The sequence below is a fragment of the Brachyhypopomus gauderio genome, chromosome 2, assembly GCF_052324685.1.
Source record: "Brachyhypopomus gauderio isolate BG-103 chromosome 2, BGAUD_0.2, whole genome shotgun sequence".
Lineage (NCBI taxonomy): Eukaryota > Metazoa > Chordata > Actinopteri > Gymnotiformes > Hypopomidae > Brachyhypopomus > Brachyhypopomus gauderio.
In genome coordinates, this window is record NC_135212.1 from 24,707,114 (window position 1) to 24,724,261 (window position 17,148).

General features: G+C 44.7%; 1 protein-coding gene across 4 annotated transcripts in view; it reads left to right on the forward strand.

The window, feature by feature from the left end:
* Nucleotides 1–17,148, forward strand: part of hipk2 (homeodomain interacting protein kinase 2) — a 74,979-nt gene that overhangs the window by 19,214 nt on the left and 38,617 nt on the right. For all 4 annotated transcript variants that reach the window (XM_076992355.1, XM_076992353.1, XM_076992354.1 and 1 more), the window contains exon 2: nt 3,182–4,310. In XM_076992355.1, coding sequence (XP_076848470.1) covers nt 3,182–4,310 — 1,129 coding nt within the window. The remainder of the gene's footprint in view (nt 1–3,181; nt 4,311–17,148) is intronic.

Consider the following 17,148-nt stretch of genomic DNA (forward strand, 5'->3'; position numbering starts at 1 on the left):
TGTAAGATATGTATATTTGGTATGCTAACAAATAATAAGAAAAATAGAAATAGTTTTAGTTTCACTAGCAAATCCTAAATCAGTCAACAGCAACTTGTATCAGGATTTTTATACTGGAGTTGTATGATTTTATTCCCCATTGACAAGACGTTTTTATGTATCAAAACCAGTACAGTAGCAGAGGTAGCTGTCATGTGTTTGCAGTGTCATATTGCATAATTTCATTAGTGAGTCATACATAAACTTAATGCCTCATTTCTAGGGTTGCAACGGTATGAGATTTTCACGGTATGATAACCGTCTCAGAAAATACCGCGGTATCACGGTTATCACGGTATCACAGTTAGTTTGTATATTATTAAAAGATACACTGACCCTTAAAGAAATTACAAGTTTTTTTTGTTCAATTAACTATTTATTGTAGAAACCTGGAACTATTGTATACAAAATGTCTCCTTTAAAAAAATAAGCTGTACACATGTTTAAATAAATACTGCAAAATTAGATAAACCTAAATCATGGATTTCAGTACAATTATTTAAGTTTAAATTATTTAATATCTGATAAACTCAACCTGGGTCAGTGTCTGATCAACAACTGTTGTAAACGTCCGTTGTACTGCCAAGTTAGAATATAACCAGATACTGCAGAAAGAGAGGATTTATTTCTGACATGACCCTCACAATAGAGATTTCTATTTTAAGGCTTTCACACCGAGTCTGGTTTTAACATATGAAAAACAGGCACGTAAAATTTTGAAAATGAACGCATGTAAATTAATGGCATCTTTCACATCCAGTGAAAGCAAGGACCTTAAAAATCTATGGATTTACACTTTCACTAGTGACCGTAGCGCGCGACTCGGCACAGTTCTTTTGTATTACGTTAACAAATACGAGCCTCTTGTAATTCCAGGACGAAACACGAGAGAACGTGAAGACGTTAAGACTGGGCGTTTTGAAAATAAACAACCATTAAATAATTTAATAAAAAGCGAATTATTTTGAGTATATGTATAAATATTTAACTTAATTAAGTTTAAGGTGCTGGGAAATATTGAAACGGACCTTTAAAGTTACGTACAAGTGCTTTAATTCCACCTTATAAAGGTGTATGAACCCTGGAAACATGACTTTGTTCATTGCGCTGAGGCGCGACGCGCGCAAAGTTACAAAATTCGAGACGTGCACGACCTCGCGAATCGACAGCGCGCGAGACCCGCGCTCACCGGCGGAGCCACCGCGATTACGTCATTTTCGCCGCTGATTTTAGTTAAGCTTTTTTTTTTGTTAAAAAATTTGTTAAGTCTAATGCACTTTCTGCCATTCTCACTGCTGTGTGCTTAGTAGCTGAACCGGAGCGGAGTTGCGCATGCGCGGGTCAGTTTCTCCGCTGGCTTGCTTTTTACCGGTAATAAGCAAACGCACACGGTATGATAACCGTGCATTTTAATACCGTGGTATACCGTGAAACCGGTTACCGCTGCAACCCTACTCATTTCAAATGAAAATGCAACCGAAGCTATGGCACACCGATCCTCATTCAGCAGTGCACTGATTAATTCATTATTGTGTTTTCAGCACAGTGTGTTGACACTAAACAGAATAGTTCAGTGTAAAGAGGAGAGTGGCTTGTCTTTAGAACAGCAACTATATTAGTCTCACTCGTATCATGTGAATTAATGCAATTCATCCAGGTAATGCATTAGCATAACTCAAACTTACTAGAACAAGAAAACTCAGAGAGCAAAGAAGGTTGATTTATTTAATATCACTATATCCTGCTGTGTGTGCCCATGTGTGTAAACAAGAGTGTAGGTTCTGATGTGTGTGTGTGTGTGTGTGTGTGTGTGTGTGTGTGTGTGTGTGTGTGCGTGTGTGTGTGTGTGTGTGTGTGTGTGTGTGTGTGTGTGTGTGTGTGTGTGTGTGTGTGTGTGTGTGTGTGTGTGTGTGTGTGTGTGTGTGTGTTTTGCCGTGTCCTCATACGTGAGGTATGTGCTCACGGATGCCGGTCACAGGATGTGCCTATTATTTCTTTGATCATGAAATTGGTTTGAGTAAAAGGAACGTAACTGCATCTTCCTCATGACTCTGTCTGCGGAGCTTCACAGTGTGCCCTTCGTGTGATGTTGCTAGCGCTGTAATCATTACTTTGGTGCTACAGACAGTGCAGTTTGAGCTCGCTATTTCTGGGCTCCTGTTTGCTTGGAGAAGCACCGCTAGTTCCACCGACCGAGTCCCAGGAGCTACAACGCTCTCAGTTCCGCTTTGTTGGTGTTTTCAGGATTCGCGGCTCCTGTAGTCCGTGCCTGCTTTGTGATGTATGTGGAAGAGCGTTTGGCCTGCAGTAGGGCGGTATAGCCCTGGCTCACGCACAGACCCGCCGTCTCATCCATACAGGAAATTGCTCTCATTCCTTAATGCAGCTTTCTAAAGACTTGGTTCTAATGTGTGGATCTGTAGGTCCTGACATGAAGAAAATTCTGTTAACAGCACTTCATATGAGGGCACCATCCTCCCCCAATCTATTTTATTTTAATTTTTTGCTATTTGATATTTGAAGCTAACAGTACCTCAGCGCTATAGCAAAGCAATGTCTCGGAACAGGAACTTGTTTGTAAAAAATTGATGAGTTCAATTTATTGTTCACACACCATTTTAAAATTACATCGTCCTTTTATGAGGGCAAGGAATCCACAAACACAGATGGCATTTTTCTGCATATATCAAGAGCTTCATTTCAAATTCACTCCAGGTTTCCCCTCAGTAAACAATTAACATTTTTCAGAATATGTAAATGTTTTAACAGGTCACCGTCTTTCAGTGTCTTTTCTTTTTATGTGCCACATACTCACACCAATACGTGGACATTATCTAAAGCTTTGGGAAACTTTAACTTGCATAAAACTTTACACACCAAGTCTGAATGTAAATCATCCACTTAAAAGCAAATGTGTGCAATGGATTGAAACTAATCTTCATTCTTGCCAAGACGCTGCCCTGGAGCAGGGCCTTTTATCACCAGGGAATCTTCTTAGAGTTTGCGGGAGATAAAAATCTGCAACACGTTTTTCCACGTTAGTGTTACACTGGCCTGCTTGAATCTGTGTGGTTTTATGCAAAGTTTACAGAGCTGAGTTTGAGGCTGAGCTCACGTTCCTGCTCTGTGTTGTTCTCCTCAGGTCTGGCCTCGCAAGTGCAAGTCTTCTCTCCCCACACTCTACAGTCAAGTGCCTTCTTTAGCGTGAAGAAACTGAAGGTGGAGAGGGGCTGTAACTGGGATATGACAGGGTACGGAGCGCACAGCAAGGCCTACACTCACAACAGCAAGCAGAGCGTGGCTGTGGCCCCCGTGGGCCTGACCGCCGCCTCTCTGCCAGTCTCCAGCTCCTCCCTGCCCTACGAGCAAGCCCTGCTCTTCCCCGCCGGCTCCGCCCACATTGTGGTGGCCTCGGCCAGCAGCACGTCCGGCGCGGCGAGCGGCCAGCTGTTGGGAGGGGCCGGCGGAGGGCACAACCTGACGCGGCGCAGCACGGTGTGCCTACTGGACACGTACCAGCGATGTGGGCTTAAGCGCAAGAGCGAGGAACTGGACAACAACAACGGCAGTGGTGCCGGGGGCGGGGCGGGGGGCGTGGCCGGAGGCGGGGCCAGCGTGCACGTGGTGGATGAGCAGCAGGCGGCCGCGCCCATGCCACAGAACGGCAACGCCGCCTCGGCCACGTCGAAGAACAGCGGCGCCAACAGCGAAGGCGACTACCAGCTGCTCCAACACGAGGTGCTCTGCTCCATGACCAACACGTACGAGGTGCTGGAGTTCCTGGGCCGTGGAACTTTCGGCCAGGTGGTCAAGTGCTGGAAGCGTGGCACCAGTGAGATCGTGGCCATCAAGATCCTGAAGAACCACCCGTCGTATGCTCGGCAGGGTCAGATCGAGGTCAGCATCCTGGCGCGTCTGAGCACGGAGAGCGCGGACGATTACAACTTTGTGCGCGCGTACGAGTGCTTCCAGCACAAGAACCACACCTGCCTGGTGTTCGAGATGCTGGAGCAGAACCTGTACGACTTCCTCAAGCAGAACAAGTTCAGCCCGCTGCCGCTCCGCCACATCCGGCCCGTGCTGCAGCAGGTCGGCACGGCGCTCATGAAGCTGAAGAGTTTGGGCCTCATCCACGCCGACCTCAAACCCGAGAACATCATGCTGGTGGACCCTGCCCGGCAGCCGTACCGCGTCAAGGTCATCGACTTCGGCTCCGCCAGCCACGTCTCCAAGGCGGTGTGCTCCACCTACCTGCAGTCCCGGTACTACAGGTAAGGCCTTTGGTTCAGACTCAGACAGCTGTTAGTGATTTATGGGGAAGGCTGACACTTTTTGTCCCTCTGCAGATTCATTCCTTTTGAGACGATTCTCTGGTCGGCATGCCTGAGATATCGGTTGATTTATTTATACTTAACTGGAGATAGTTTGAACTGATTCCTGAGACTTCAGGAACATCCTCAGTGTAGGCTGTGGGCAAAAGGAGAGAAACTCCCAGCCTGCTGTGAATCTAGACGCTTATTGTGGTTTAAGGTGAGAAAACAATCTGGGCTGCGTTTGAAGACTAAAGACTGAAGCGTTTAGCGCGCTTCACAGCACAGGAGCGCCGCGCTCACAGCAGCTGCCAGGTTTTTGCTGCAGGTGCTTTGTTGTCTGTTTCCTTCTTGGTTTTCTTCTTTGCACTGTGTGGGAGTTAAACAGAGAACTTAACAGCCTGGAGAACCCCGTCATCGCAGAGATGTATTAAACACAGACCTAGAGAACCTCGTCATCGCAGAGATGTATTAAACACAGGCCTAGAGAACCCCGTCATTGCAGAGATGTATTAAACACAGGCCTAGAGAACCCCGTCATCGCAGAGATGTATTAAGCACAGACCTAGAGAACCCCGTCATCACAGAGATGTATTAAACACAGGCCTAGAGAACCCCGTCATCGCAGAGATGTATTAAACACAGGCCTAGAGAACCCCGTCATCGCAGAGATGTATTAAACACAGGCCTAGAGAACCCCGTCATCGCAGAGATGTATTAAACACAGACCTAGAGAACCCCGTCATCACAGAGATGTATTAAACACAGGCCTAGACAACCCCGTCATCGCAGAGATGTATTAAACACAGACCTAGAGAACCCCGTCATCGCAGAGATGTATTAAACACAGGCCTAGAGAACCCCGTCATCGCAGAGATGTATTAAACACAGGCCTAAACAACCCCGTCATCGCAGAGATGTATTAAACACAGGCCTAGAGAACCCCGTCATCGCAGAGACGCATTAAACACAGACCTAGAGAACCCCGTCATTGCAGAGACGCATTAAACACAGGGCCGGGAGAACCCAGGCATCACAGAGACGCATTAAACACAGGGCCGGGAGAACCCAGGCATTGCAGAGATGCACTAAACACTATGCCTGAAGAACACTGGCACTGAACAGATTCTTTAAAACACGAGGCATGTTGCATTTAGACTTGTTCTCCCACTTGTACCCCACCCTCCTGTCACCAGGGACAGACTTGTGGGGTCAGCCCGAGTTCTCCACTTCCTTTCAAAGCAGACCAGAGCACCAGCATTAGAAACAGATGACTCACTCAGAGGCTTTGGGTTTTGCCCCTATTGCTTCCATTTTGATATAGCTCTGTTTGGGTTCATTGAGAAGGTGGAAGATCTCATCTGGGACTCTGGACCGGTTAAGATAGAAGCCTTCTTTGTTGGGGTCTGTTTCTCTACATCAGGAGTGTGTGAAAACACACACACACACACACACACACAAAAACATCTGAAGAGGTTAGGGTAAGGGTACGGGTTAGGGTTAGGGTATGGGTTAGGGTAAGAGTTAGGGTTAGGGTTAGGAGAGGTCAGTTTGACCACTCGCACATGTGCATCTTGTTTTCTGCAATGCTACTTTGCAGATGCCGAGATCTTTGTTACCCGTTGTTAATGAGGCTGTAATCCAAACATGGCAACATGACACGGCAGCCTTGCCTTCTTGTGTGGTAATGTGTGCTGGAGTGGGCGGCAAATGAAAACGCAGGAACTGTGTACCTTACTGGTCTTACTGGTCTTGCTGGTCTTGCTGGTCTTACATTTGTGCTGTCAAGCTGTGTTGATATAATCAGTTCCAGCCTGCAGAACTTATTGGACATCACAACAGTCTTTAATTTCTGAGTGTGTGAAATTATGAGAATATCTTTTAAAACTCTTTTAAAACATTTAATTAAACCCCTAGCCCTCATTATATTGTGAACATTATATTGTGATCATGTTTATTGCCAAGAACTGTATTGTCTTTGAGATGAAGACGTTTATATTTAGAGGAGAGACATCTGTTGCTGGTACCAGTTTGTTTCAGTATATCGCTGATACGAGTGAAGTTGAGGGCAGGTTAGTATTGAGATTGTAAGATTGCATTTATTACTAAATCTTCCTGAAATCTTCTCAAAATTGTGGCTGTCTACCATTTACATTTGTGATCTTAGGCTTTGTTTTTTTTCTTAAACATATAATCAAATGGAGTTCTTGTCCAGATAGTTTCAGACTGCACACACATGCATATGGGAGTCCAACCAAGAGGAGTGTGTCTGCTGAGAGGAGTGTGTCTGCTGAGAGGAGTGTGTCTTGTCCCATGTGGAGTGCAGAGAGGATGATTTTTACCAGTTAGTACTGACAACTTCTGGATGTGTGAAGGAAAACACTGAACACTGAAATCATACTGAAAACTGTGGGTCACTGAGTTTTTAAATTTGGTGTCTGCTGATGTTTGAAGGTCTTGACGTTCCTTTGTTGTGCTGTTTTGTTTATTACCCTGGTATCCCGTGATCAGTCTGAAAGGTCAGTCACTGTACTCAGACCTCTAAGAGAGAGACCAGATGTTGAGAGCAGAGACCTCAGTTACAGTTTCTGCCCATCCAACAGTTGTACAAGCTTTTGAGTTTTAGTTTTGCATTGTGCTCATGCTCTCACACACTTGTGTTTTCACACACTTCTGCTCTCACACACTCATGCTTTCACACACTCGCGCTCTCACATGAATTCTCACACACTAGCGCTCTCACACACTCGCGCTCACACACACTCGCGCTCACACACACTCGTGCTCTCGCACACACTCATGCTTTCACACACACTCATGCTTTCACACACTCGCGCTCTCACACACTTGAATTCTCACACACTAGCGCTCTCACACACTCGGGCTCACACACACTCGTGCTCTCGCACACACTCATGCTTTCACACACTCGCGCTCTCACTCACTTGAATTCTCACACACTAGCGCTCTCACACACTCGCTCACGCACACTCGTGCTCTCGCACACACTCATGCTTTCACACACTCATGCTCTCACACACTTGCGCTCTCACACACTCACGCTCATACACACTCATACTTTCACACACTCGTGCTCTCTCCCTCACTGTCCTTCTAAAACTTGTCTCTTTAATTGTGAAAGTAATACTTGGGAGAATCTGCTGAAAACTGTGATGAATTGATAAATCTGTAATGAATTGATGAATCTGTGATCAATTGATAAATCTGTGAGGAATTGGTGCCTCTGGTGAAGCACCTCAAGAACACATGAGAGGCTCCATATTTCAGATCAGATTGGACTAGAGATGGACTGCTTGTTACCCTGCTTGGTTTGGTACTGAAGGAGACATGTGAGAGTAGATCAGGAGAGGATTCTCACACTTGTCTTTCAGGCTGATAATATTGTACTGAGTTTTTGTTTTAAAAAGGTCTGTTAAAAAATAACAAATTGAATTGCCAAAATAACAATAAAAACATTGCTCTATACATTTTGTTTTATCTATATCACTATAACCGGTTCAGACCTCACAGTCTTCTGATTCATTCATGTTTTCCACATTGATGTTGGAAGCTGTGGCTTTGTAAAAGAGCTGTTACATAAAGGTCTGTTTGCACACGATTTGCCCTCGCTGTTCTTTCTCCTTATTTATTTTGGCCGTCCTTTTGAATCCAAGGGACATTTATCCCGGCCTCCGACAGGACAGGATGCACCAACATTCCTATTTGTGTATATTTTAAACTGAAGCCCTTCTACAGACTGTGGTTTTGAAAAAAAAGACTCATCTCAGGTTGTGCTATCAACAGTAAAAGTGAGCGTGGATTGCAGAGGAATTCTCTGCTAGAAGCTTCCAGAACCCCAGCAGGTTCTGTGTCTGGTGTCATTGTTCCACACTTGCTGGGAACGCTCTCTGTAAATGGCTTCTTGCACTGGCCACTCCGATGATCTGCGCTCCTTTATGGGCTCTGCTCTTTGCTAACACTTAGACTGTCAGTTGTAATGGAATTTGATCTATTGAACGTGAGTGTTTGTACTGTATTGGATTTAAGAGCTCACATTACACTAGGGTGTAGCTCCGTAAAAAGAAAAGGGGGGAAAAAAAGATTTTTTTCACTGTGGGGTATTGACACAAGTGTACCAAGCAATGCTAATTTAGGCAAACATTTCCATGTTAATCGAGAGCCGTGTATGTTTGTTATGAAAAAAATACAGGCAGAGTAGCATATGACACGTAGCATGAGGTGTCACGTATGTCTGAAGTCACATATGTCTGAATTAGGTGCGTCATATGTTATATGTCAACATGAATCTTTTGCTGTTCTACTGAGATTTCATCATTGTTTAAGCCCCTTGTGGTGTTTTACTTGATCATGATCACTTTCTGGATCTTGCCAATGTCTTGAAAATGATTTTGTTTATTGGCTGTTCCCCTTGGCTTTAGGGTTTTGGGTTTGTCTGCACTACCAGTTCCTGCCTGTTTCAGGTTACGTCAGCTAAACTCCCCCTACCCTCACTGTAATATGCACTACCTGATGATGTAACAGGTAAAGTTGGCAGTCATCCGGAGGCGCCAGATGAAGACGATTATCCTCCCATCTCAGCTGGTTTCTTTAACCCGTTTACTCATAATTGTGTTTTTTTTTTTTTTCATGTGAAAATGCTTTGAAGTTTATTTCAGATGTCTGCTGTGTAATGGAGGACTATACATTTACACAGGTGATGGGACAAGAGAAGTAGACGCTGACATGACTGTTCTCTTACTGTCCCACCTCCCTCTCTCTCTCTCTCTCTCTCTCTCTCTCCCTCTCTCTCTCTCTCCCGCTCTCGCTCTCTCTCTCCATTTGCCTCTCTCTCTCTCTCCCTCTCTTTCCCTCTCTCCCCCTCTCTCTCTCTCCTCTCCCTCTCTCCATCTCTCTCTCTCTCTCTCTCTCTCTCTCTCTTTCTCTCTCTCACTGCTTCATGTCCAGGACATTGCTGGCTTTAGCCGTGTGAGTCATGGCACAGAGGAGGCCACAGCATGGCTTCTTGGTGGCTTGGTCAATACTTTCCAGACGTCAGAGCCTTAATATAAGAGTGCTCGGACAGGGGAAAACATGCCCCACGTTTTACGTTGCCATCCACTGAAATTCTGCCCCCAGATCCAGCTTCTCCTCACGACCTTGCTGTCTCTTGAGTGCCCAGGCTCGAATGACCTCGGCTAGCAGTTTCGCGTTTGCCACCCAAGGGTCTGTTTATTGTCCTCCATCAATCAAAACACTAATGCTGAAAAGAGCAGTGTAGGCACCGTCACTGTGCGGCTATAATCAGCAAGCGTACCTCTCCGGCCCCTGTCTAATCATGTGGATTCTGCGTGTGTATGTGTGTGTGTGTGTGTGTGTGTGTGTGTGTGTGTGTGTGTGTGTGTGTGTGTGTGTGTGTGTGATGTGTATTAAGAGGACCGCTCGCCAAAAGGCAGAGCACTATACTGACCAGGCCCTGGGGATGTCCTCAGGAGGACACCTCAGCCATTCTCTCTGTGTGCCTTTAATAAGCCCATCCACACCCACGGGCCTCTCTGCAGTTCTTAACAAAGCCTCGAGCCTCATGAACAGCAGAGCTGTGGGCCTCCAGATTAGCATCTATGGGCTGTTGGAGTTTCAGGGTGCACTATGAATTCTGAAAAGCAACGCATGCAATAAAACGAGGCCTTTATATGTAGCAGTCTAGATTGAGGATTTCGCAGAGATCATGGTCTTTTTGTTCCCAGAACACTAACGCCCAGTGTGTGCAGTCTGAACCTGCCTATCTTGTGTTTATAAATGAACTGCCGTTCCAGGACATTTACTGTGGCTCCGTGGCAGGCATTAAAGAGCACTCTAATGAATGAGGTTGCTACTAGTTACTGTTTCCTGAAGCGTGCGTAAGGCGTCTTTTTGTTCCAAAAGCGGTGGGACCCTGTTACTCGGAGCCAAATCTGAATCGGAGAATGTGCGTCTGCTTCTTGCAAACACAGGTGAGAAGAATTCACCTCAGAATCACGGCCTTGGGGGACTTGGCTAAGTCTCTGTGAGCTGAGGGTGTTTACTCTCCTGATATGTAAAGCCTAGCGGAGCAGCTGGATTACACACACTTCTGGCTCTCTGAAATCACTAAACACACCATTTATTATTATTTGTTTATGCTTGTATCTCTGTCCAGTCTTTTAACCAGTATATTAGCAAAACAGGAGAGGAGAATGATTAGAATGGTGGAGCTGTGAGGTGTAGTGAGGGCATACCAGAAGGTGAGCTAATGAAAGGATGTTTACTCTCTGGTTTTCCTAAGTGTGAGTTCCATGACATTCTCAACCCTTTGTGACAATGAGTGACAGAAATGTAATAACCAGGCGTTCGTCTCATTTGCCTGGGGGCCACTCGCCTCTCTACTTCTCACTCTTTTCTCACTGAAGCAAGAGGCAAGTAGCTAATTAACTCCTGTTAGTCAAGCATATAAATACTGAACTGACTTCTCCAGTCATTTGCCAGGCACTGATATCACACCATTACTCCCTGCTGTCAGTTAGACTGAGAATGGAGTCTAGAAACATGGCTTGATGGATGCTAATTATTTAAGACAATGGCTTTATATATATATATATATATATATATATATATATATATATATATATATATATATATATATATATATATATATATATATATACACTTTATATATACTTTGCATATTCTTGATTACTATAGGACACATTTCTATCCAAGAGTAAAACTAATCAAAACTGTTTATTAGCATGACCATATGTCCCCACTGCTCTACACATGCCTGTGTGCCCCTTATGGGGATATTTTGAAGGGTTTGATAATGTAAATCTATTAGGAAAATGACAGGAAATCTGAGCAGTGAAATGTGTCAGCTGCTAACCTCTAGCATACACACCAGGTTGTAGTCGCATTTGGAGAACTGACCAGTTCAGATGCAACAGATGCATTTCTTTTCTCTATTGGAATTATTTGCTTATGTGTGTTCAGAGTAAATGGTTTGGTTGATTTACACCACAGCTAGTTGTGGCAGTGGAATCTACTGCTTTGGTCTGCTCTGGGCTTGGCAGTTCAGGGCTGCTCAGTGCTCTGTTACCCTCACCCCTGACCCCGATCCTGATCATAACTCTCCTGTTATCCAGCATGTGGGTGCATATCGGTGACATTAACCAGCGCTGCTGTCGATCCAAACTGTTTTAAATTAAGATTATATGAGATGGCCTGTTAATTAGTTTCAAGTTCCAAAAAGAATTTGGGCAGCTCCTCTACAAAAACCACTGTGAGGTCTTTATGCTCTTAGTCTTAGAATATAAATTGCTGTCAAATCTAATTTCACCCAGGTTAATACATAATGTAAGATCATTAAAAGCTTTGTGGTGCAGAAATGTATCACCATGTATCAAATTGCATCAGTTTGTGCCTGGGGCACAAGTTGTTTGGAGGAATAACTACCCATGGATTGAAATCCTTGTTAATAATTAAAGTGGTTAGAGTTTGAAATGTGCAATGAGGCCCTGTCTGGCTGCGTATCCCTGGACAGGCCCGTTACGGTCTTCTGAGCGGTGTGGCAAAGTGTCTCTCATTAAAGTTCAGCTCCTTTCAGCAGGAAACCTAAAGACACTTTAGACTTAAAGGCTTCAGCCCAACTGTATCAACAGTACAGAGAACTGGGTCTGCAGATCCAGAGATTGGTCAGCTATGTAATGACGGTATAGCCCGGTAGAATGTGATCGAGGCTGGACTCACAGCTCTGCTTTACGTGCGGCGTTGGGTCACTGTTTCATATATGTTGATACCTGTGTAGCCTTATATATGCTGAGGAGTAGATTAAGATAGTGTGGAGGTAAAATATCCTGTCATTGCTTGCCTGTTCGGTTTTACCTATAAGGCAGTCTTTCCAGCTCAATGGGGTGGTCATCTTGCAAATTCATTTGTATAGCCCTTTTACCAGCATGTATTGTCATAAAACAGCCTGCAAACATTTGAGACCACATCCCTAATGAGCATCAACGGTGGAAATGGAAAACTCCATGTGTGGATTAAGGAATAAACATTGGGAGGACCAAGACTCAACCCATTATTATTTGGCTTGTAACCAGCCCATGCTGGTTGCAACCTTATAACCAGCTCATCCTATGCTGCAGTATGTTTAATCCATGTGGCCAGTTAGCTAGTTACTGTCACAGTAAAACCAGTTATCACAAACCAGGGAACATTGCATCCATTGACTGAGGTCATCATCCAAGACTCTCAACAAAACTTTGTCTTCATTAGGTCCGCAGTGGAGGTCCATGGAGACTGAAAGGGCTCCCGCACATTTAAATTAGGCAGCTTTTATGAACTCTGTCGGCACACGGATGACGCTTGCCAAGACTTGTTGGAAATCATCGCCCGTATTACACTAAGCTGGTCAGCGTGCGTTTCGGTACCTTTTGTATTTCAGCATTTTGCCGTATGTGTTTCATTACAGCAGCGCTGCATGTTGGAGATGCGTGTGGCCTCCGTTTGCACTGAGCCACTTCCTCGTGCTCACACAGCTGCATATGTTCACAGGTGCTTTAGTTAGGGAAGGAATTGAGGGATAGAAGGCTTATGGCTATAGAGGAGCACACGCCTATGAAGACTCTCTGTATGTAAAGTACGTAGGCTGCAAGTGTCTGGGTGAAAAGGGGGAAAAATGTGTGATTTTCTGCTAAGTGTTGGCTTAGATGTGCACAAGACATTGCATGTTTTTCGATTACGTTTAACAAGAAGCATTTTCAAGTAGAGATGGAATGTTACCAATTCTTTCTTTCTATCACCAGATATCGATACAGACCTGATATTTTTTCAATAAAAAAACTATCAAGCAGATTACAAGACTTAAACATTCATTTTAATTTGAATATCTCATTATGTTTTGTCCTTTCTGTTCACACGCTGTCTCTCTTGGGGAGATGATGTCTTGATGCCTTGTCTCGGTCATCACCTGATTGCTGCTGTATTCCCAGCATGCATTGCACGCACACACTCTGTCTGTCTGTATCTGTACAGCTGCCACACACTTGCTCTTGAAATTTATACCGTAGTTCGTCTGCATTTCTGCCTTATTACTGAACACAACTGTAATTTCACATCAAATTAATGCTGCCCTTCCGATTCTTCTTGTGAATTTCAGTAGTAGACTCTGCCCTGCTCAACACAGCTCTCCACACACCAGGCACTACGTGAGCAAGTGAGCAGAGTGTGCAGAGTGAGCGGAGTGAGCAGACAGAGTGAGCAGTCCTACCTGTACTACCCGTCTCTCTTTAATCATTCTCCAGGTTCTTATTCAAATTTTCCAGTGCAACTCAAAACTCAGCAGGCTAATGGCAAAATCAGCAGCTTTTCTGCCATTCCATGCGGTTTGAGTATACTGAAGCCACAGAGTAATTAACATGAATTTAGAGGAGGAGAGTGCAGTCATTCAGCTCTCCTCTCCTCCTCTCATCTCCTCCTCTCCTGCTCTGTTTTCAGAAGGTTTCTCCTTTGCCTAATCCTGAACATCCTTTACATCACAGCCACACTGGAAACTACGTCATTCGTTGTTTTAAAGAATGATTAGAGTTTGTTCATAATATTAATAAATAACAAAAAAACGAATCACTGCTAGCTGCAGGTTGGCGGCGGTGAACATTGCAAAGAGGCTAGCACTGTTTTCACATTTAAACGCTCTCAGTAGTAGCTTCACCTGTTCCCCTCTATATAACAGCAGTGAAAGTCATCACATGGGTGTAAGTGCACCATTATTAGCATTTGATTGTAATAGTTTAAATTGTAAATGTGAAAACAACTCTACAGTTCACTCTACAGCTGCGTACGAACCACGCTTCAAGCTGTAGTAGCTACACTTTCAGATCAGTTTACACAGGTTTTTTCTCCCAATATCCAGGCCAACATTTATTTTTTTGCTGATATCAACCCATTTCCAATATGTGGCATCGTGTCAGTTCCATTTCTGTTTTCAATTATATTTGACACTATTCATGTTTATAATTATTGTTTTACCCAAATGCAGTTGTTAAAACACAACCCAGATTCTGAAATTAAACCTGTCGATAAATATTAGTGCTGTCTTAAGTGGCTCGTGTATCTTTGTTGTGGTTGGTATGAGCAGTGTGTTTGACGCTCGGTGTTACAAGGATGCCCACATAAAGAAGAATATACACAATTTAAATGCTAATGGTCTTCCTCGGTCTCTGCACTGGTCTATTCAGTGTTCCTCAATCAAAGCTGGGCTGCTGATGGAAGAATAGGCTAACCAACCCTCTCCTACCCAGCCTGCATTGCTCTGTCTATGCAAATCAGTGCAGGCTCCCTGGGCTGCCTGCTTAACTACTTTAGATTCATTAATGTGTAAAAGACATGTGGGGCAGATGAAATTCTAAATGAATGCATGTATTGAGGTCTTAAATATCTCTCTGTCTCTCTCTCTTTCTGTCTTTCTTTAGTTCCCTCTCTTTGTCTCATTCATGCACACCCTACAGCTAAGATTCTTTCTATTTATTTATGAAGAGATGGAGGGCATGTTAATAATTCTTTTATTTTTGTGGCTGTTGTTGGAAACATGCTGGTGCTTCTGGTGGTGTCATTGTGCTTTGCTGTATTTATGAGAGGTGTTTGTTGTTTGCAGGAATACCATATTAAATGATGGAAGCACATTGTTGGTAATTACTTTGCTATTTTATGGTGAATTTAAAAAATATTCATAATTGTCTCTAGAACATATTTGTGTGAAGTCTCTGTTGTAAGGAACATGGCCCTAGGCTGACACATTGTAAGGGGGTTTATTGTGAAGTTTTTTTATGTGGTAATATGTTGCTTTAAAGTCTGGAGTAGGTTTATATGTCTGTAATGGAGGAGAAGATTATGCTTCATATGAAGTGTTGCTGCGGTGTTTGCAGGCACACATCACCCAGGACAGCCCGACCAACACACAGCAGCCCCATGGGCTCTTGGGTTAACGTTTGAAAACAAAAACCTCTGGATCTCCCTGTCTTGTACACCTCCTTCCTGCCTGTGCCAAGCTCTTCACACAGATAGATGCAGTCTGCCCTGGACTGGGGGAGAAAGAAAAAAAAAACCAACCTCTCGACATCCCAATCAGTCTGCATCATTCAGGAGTCTCCATGGCAACACAAACACAAAGAGATGGCCCAAAGAGAGGTAGTTGGTGCAGGGCGGTCTGGGCTGGGAGAGGTGCTGGTGGGATCAGGCCAGCAGAAGATTCTACGGGTTTGAGGGCCATATTCGTGCAGCTGAGAGTTTGTGAGAGAGGCAGGAGCAGACTGTTCTAGTAACCAAACCTAATGGCCTCTTATCCAGTACCACATGCTCCAGACCTCTGGCTTCTATGCCTGTATTGTCCTTGATTTTGTTTTTAGAACGCTTGAAATCTGACCTTTCCTGTTGGTCTGCTGGGAAGACGCACTGCCGTTGTGCTGACGCTAGTGATGGCTTCACGGTTCCGAGCAGGGTCTGCTGGGTTTGGCGGCCGTATGTCTGGGGGACGACCAGACGGCTCTGCAGACTCACACTCCCAGCGGTCAGCTTCAGGACTTGTGCTGGTCTCGCAGGATGGAAAACCGCAGCCCAGGTCAGGAACACTGATCGGGGCCGCCACCACACGTGCCGTGTTCTTGCCTATCATGAGGGTGAACGTGGGGAGCTGCCTCAAACACTAAAGCTGCTCCTCCAACTTCTGTCAGATTAAACACCAAACGATCAAGCAGCAGCATTTGTAAAATTGCAGTGGTGGCATGTGGACTAGGGGAGTATTTAAGTGGAAGTAGAAGTAAAAATCTTAAGAGCAATAGTGGAAAAAGTATTTTTAAATACCCACATACATCACTGTGATGTTTATAGTTTTTCTGCCAGGTCATATTGCACAGGTTGGTTTGTTCACATTCTGACAGAGCTGAGATCAGCAGGACTGTTCTAAAGTTGTTCCCAGTCCAGACTACATGCACCGTGTTAATTCTATACAATTCTATATACTTCCTAGTGCTAACACAATATTAGAATATAGAGTATATCACCTGAAGCAGATCACAATATTTAGTAATCAGTTCATGCAGGGTTTTTCCTGAGCACTGTACGTCTCTGAAGAAATGGATCCGTAAGTGGATCTGTAATCTGGACACGTCATTCAGAAGAGCAGTGGATCGCTTAGACCATTTAAACTGCACTCTTCAAATAAATAGAGCTTTAAAATACCAAATACTACTTAAGATCCTAGGGAAATACAGTAACCGAGGCACACAGAGTGCATTCATTTCCCTCTTGAAAGAACTGCGCCCATCTTCTGTATGATGATTTCTTCTGCTGGCCATGTCGCCTAGTTCTTATGAGCTGAAATTAGCCGCATGTTCAAACGCTGCGTCCTGAAGCCCTCCTGGTCCCCCGGGCCTGTGGGAATGGGCCGCTCTCCCCTCCTCTGATTGGTAGGTGCTGTGCATTCCTGCCGCGACAGCCATCAGTCATAAATCGAGCGCGTCTCCCTGTCTATTGGCCAGTGAGGGTGAAAGGATGCCTGTCTGTTTGTGCGCTTGTCGTGCCGAGCAGGCGATGACGAAGTGCGTCGCATTCCAAATGAGCACCGGCGCTTCTGGAAGTTTCCTCCCTTTGTTTCCCGCCGCCATACCATTTTTCGCCGCGTGATTTATAGCGAGGAGGGCGGCTAATTGTGTAAGGCGGGTGCATGATGAATGGTGCATCATGGGAAGGGAACCTGAAGCGTCACTCCTGAATGAATGGAAAAGAGAAAAAA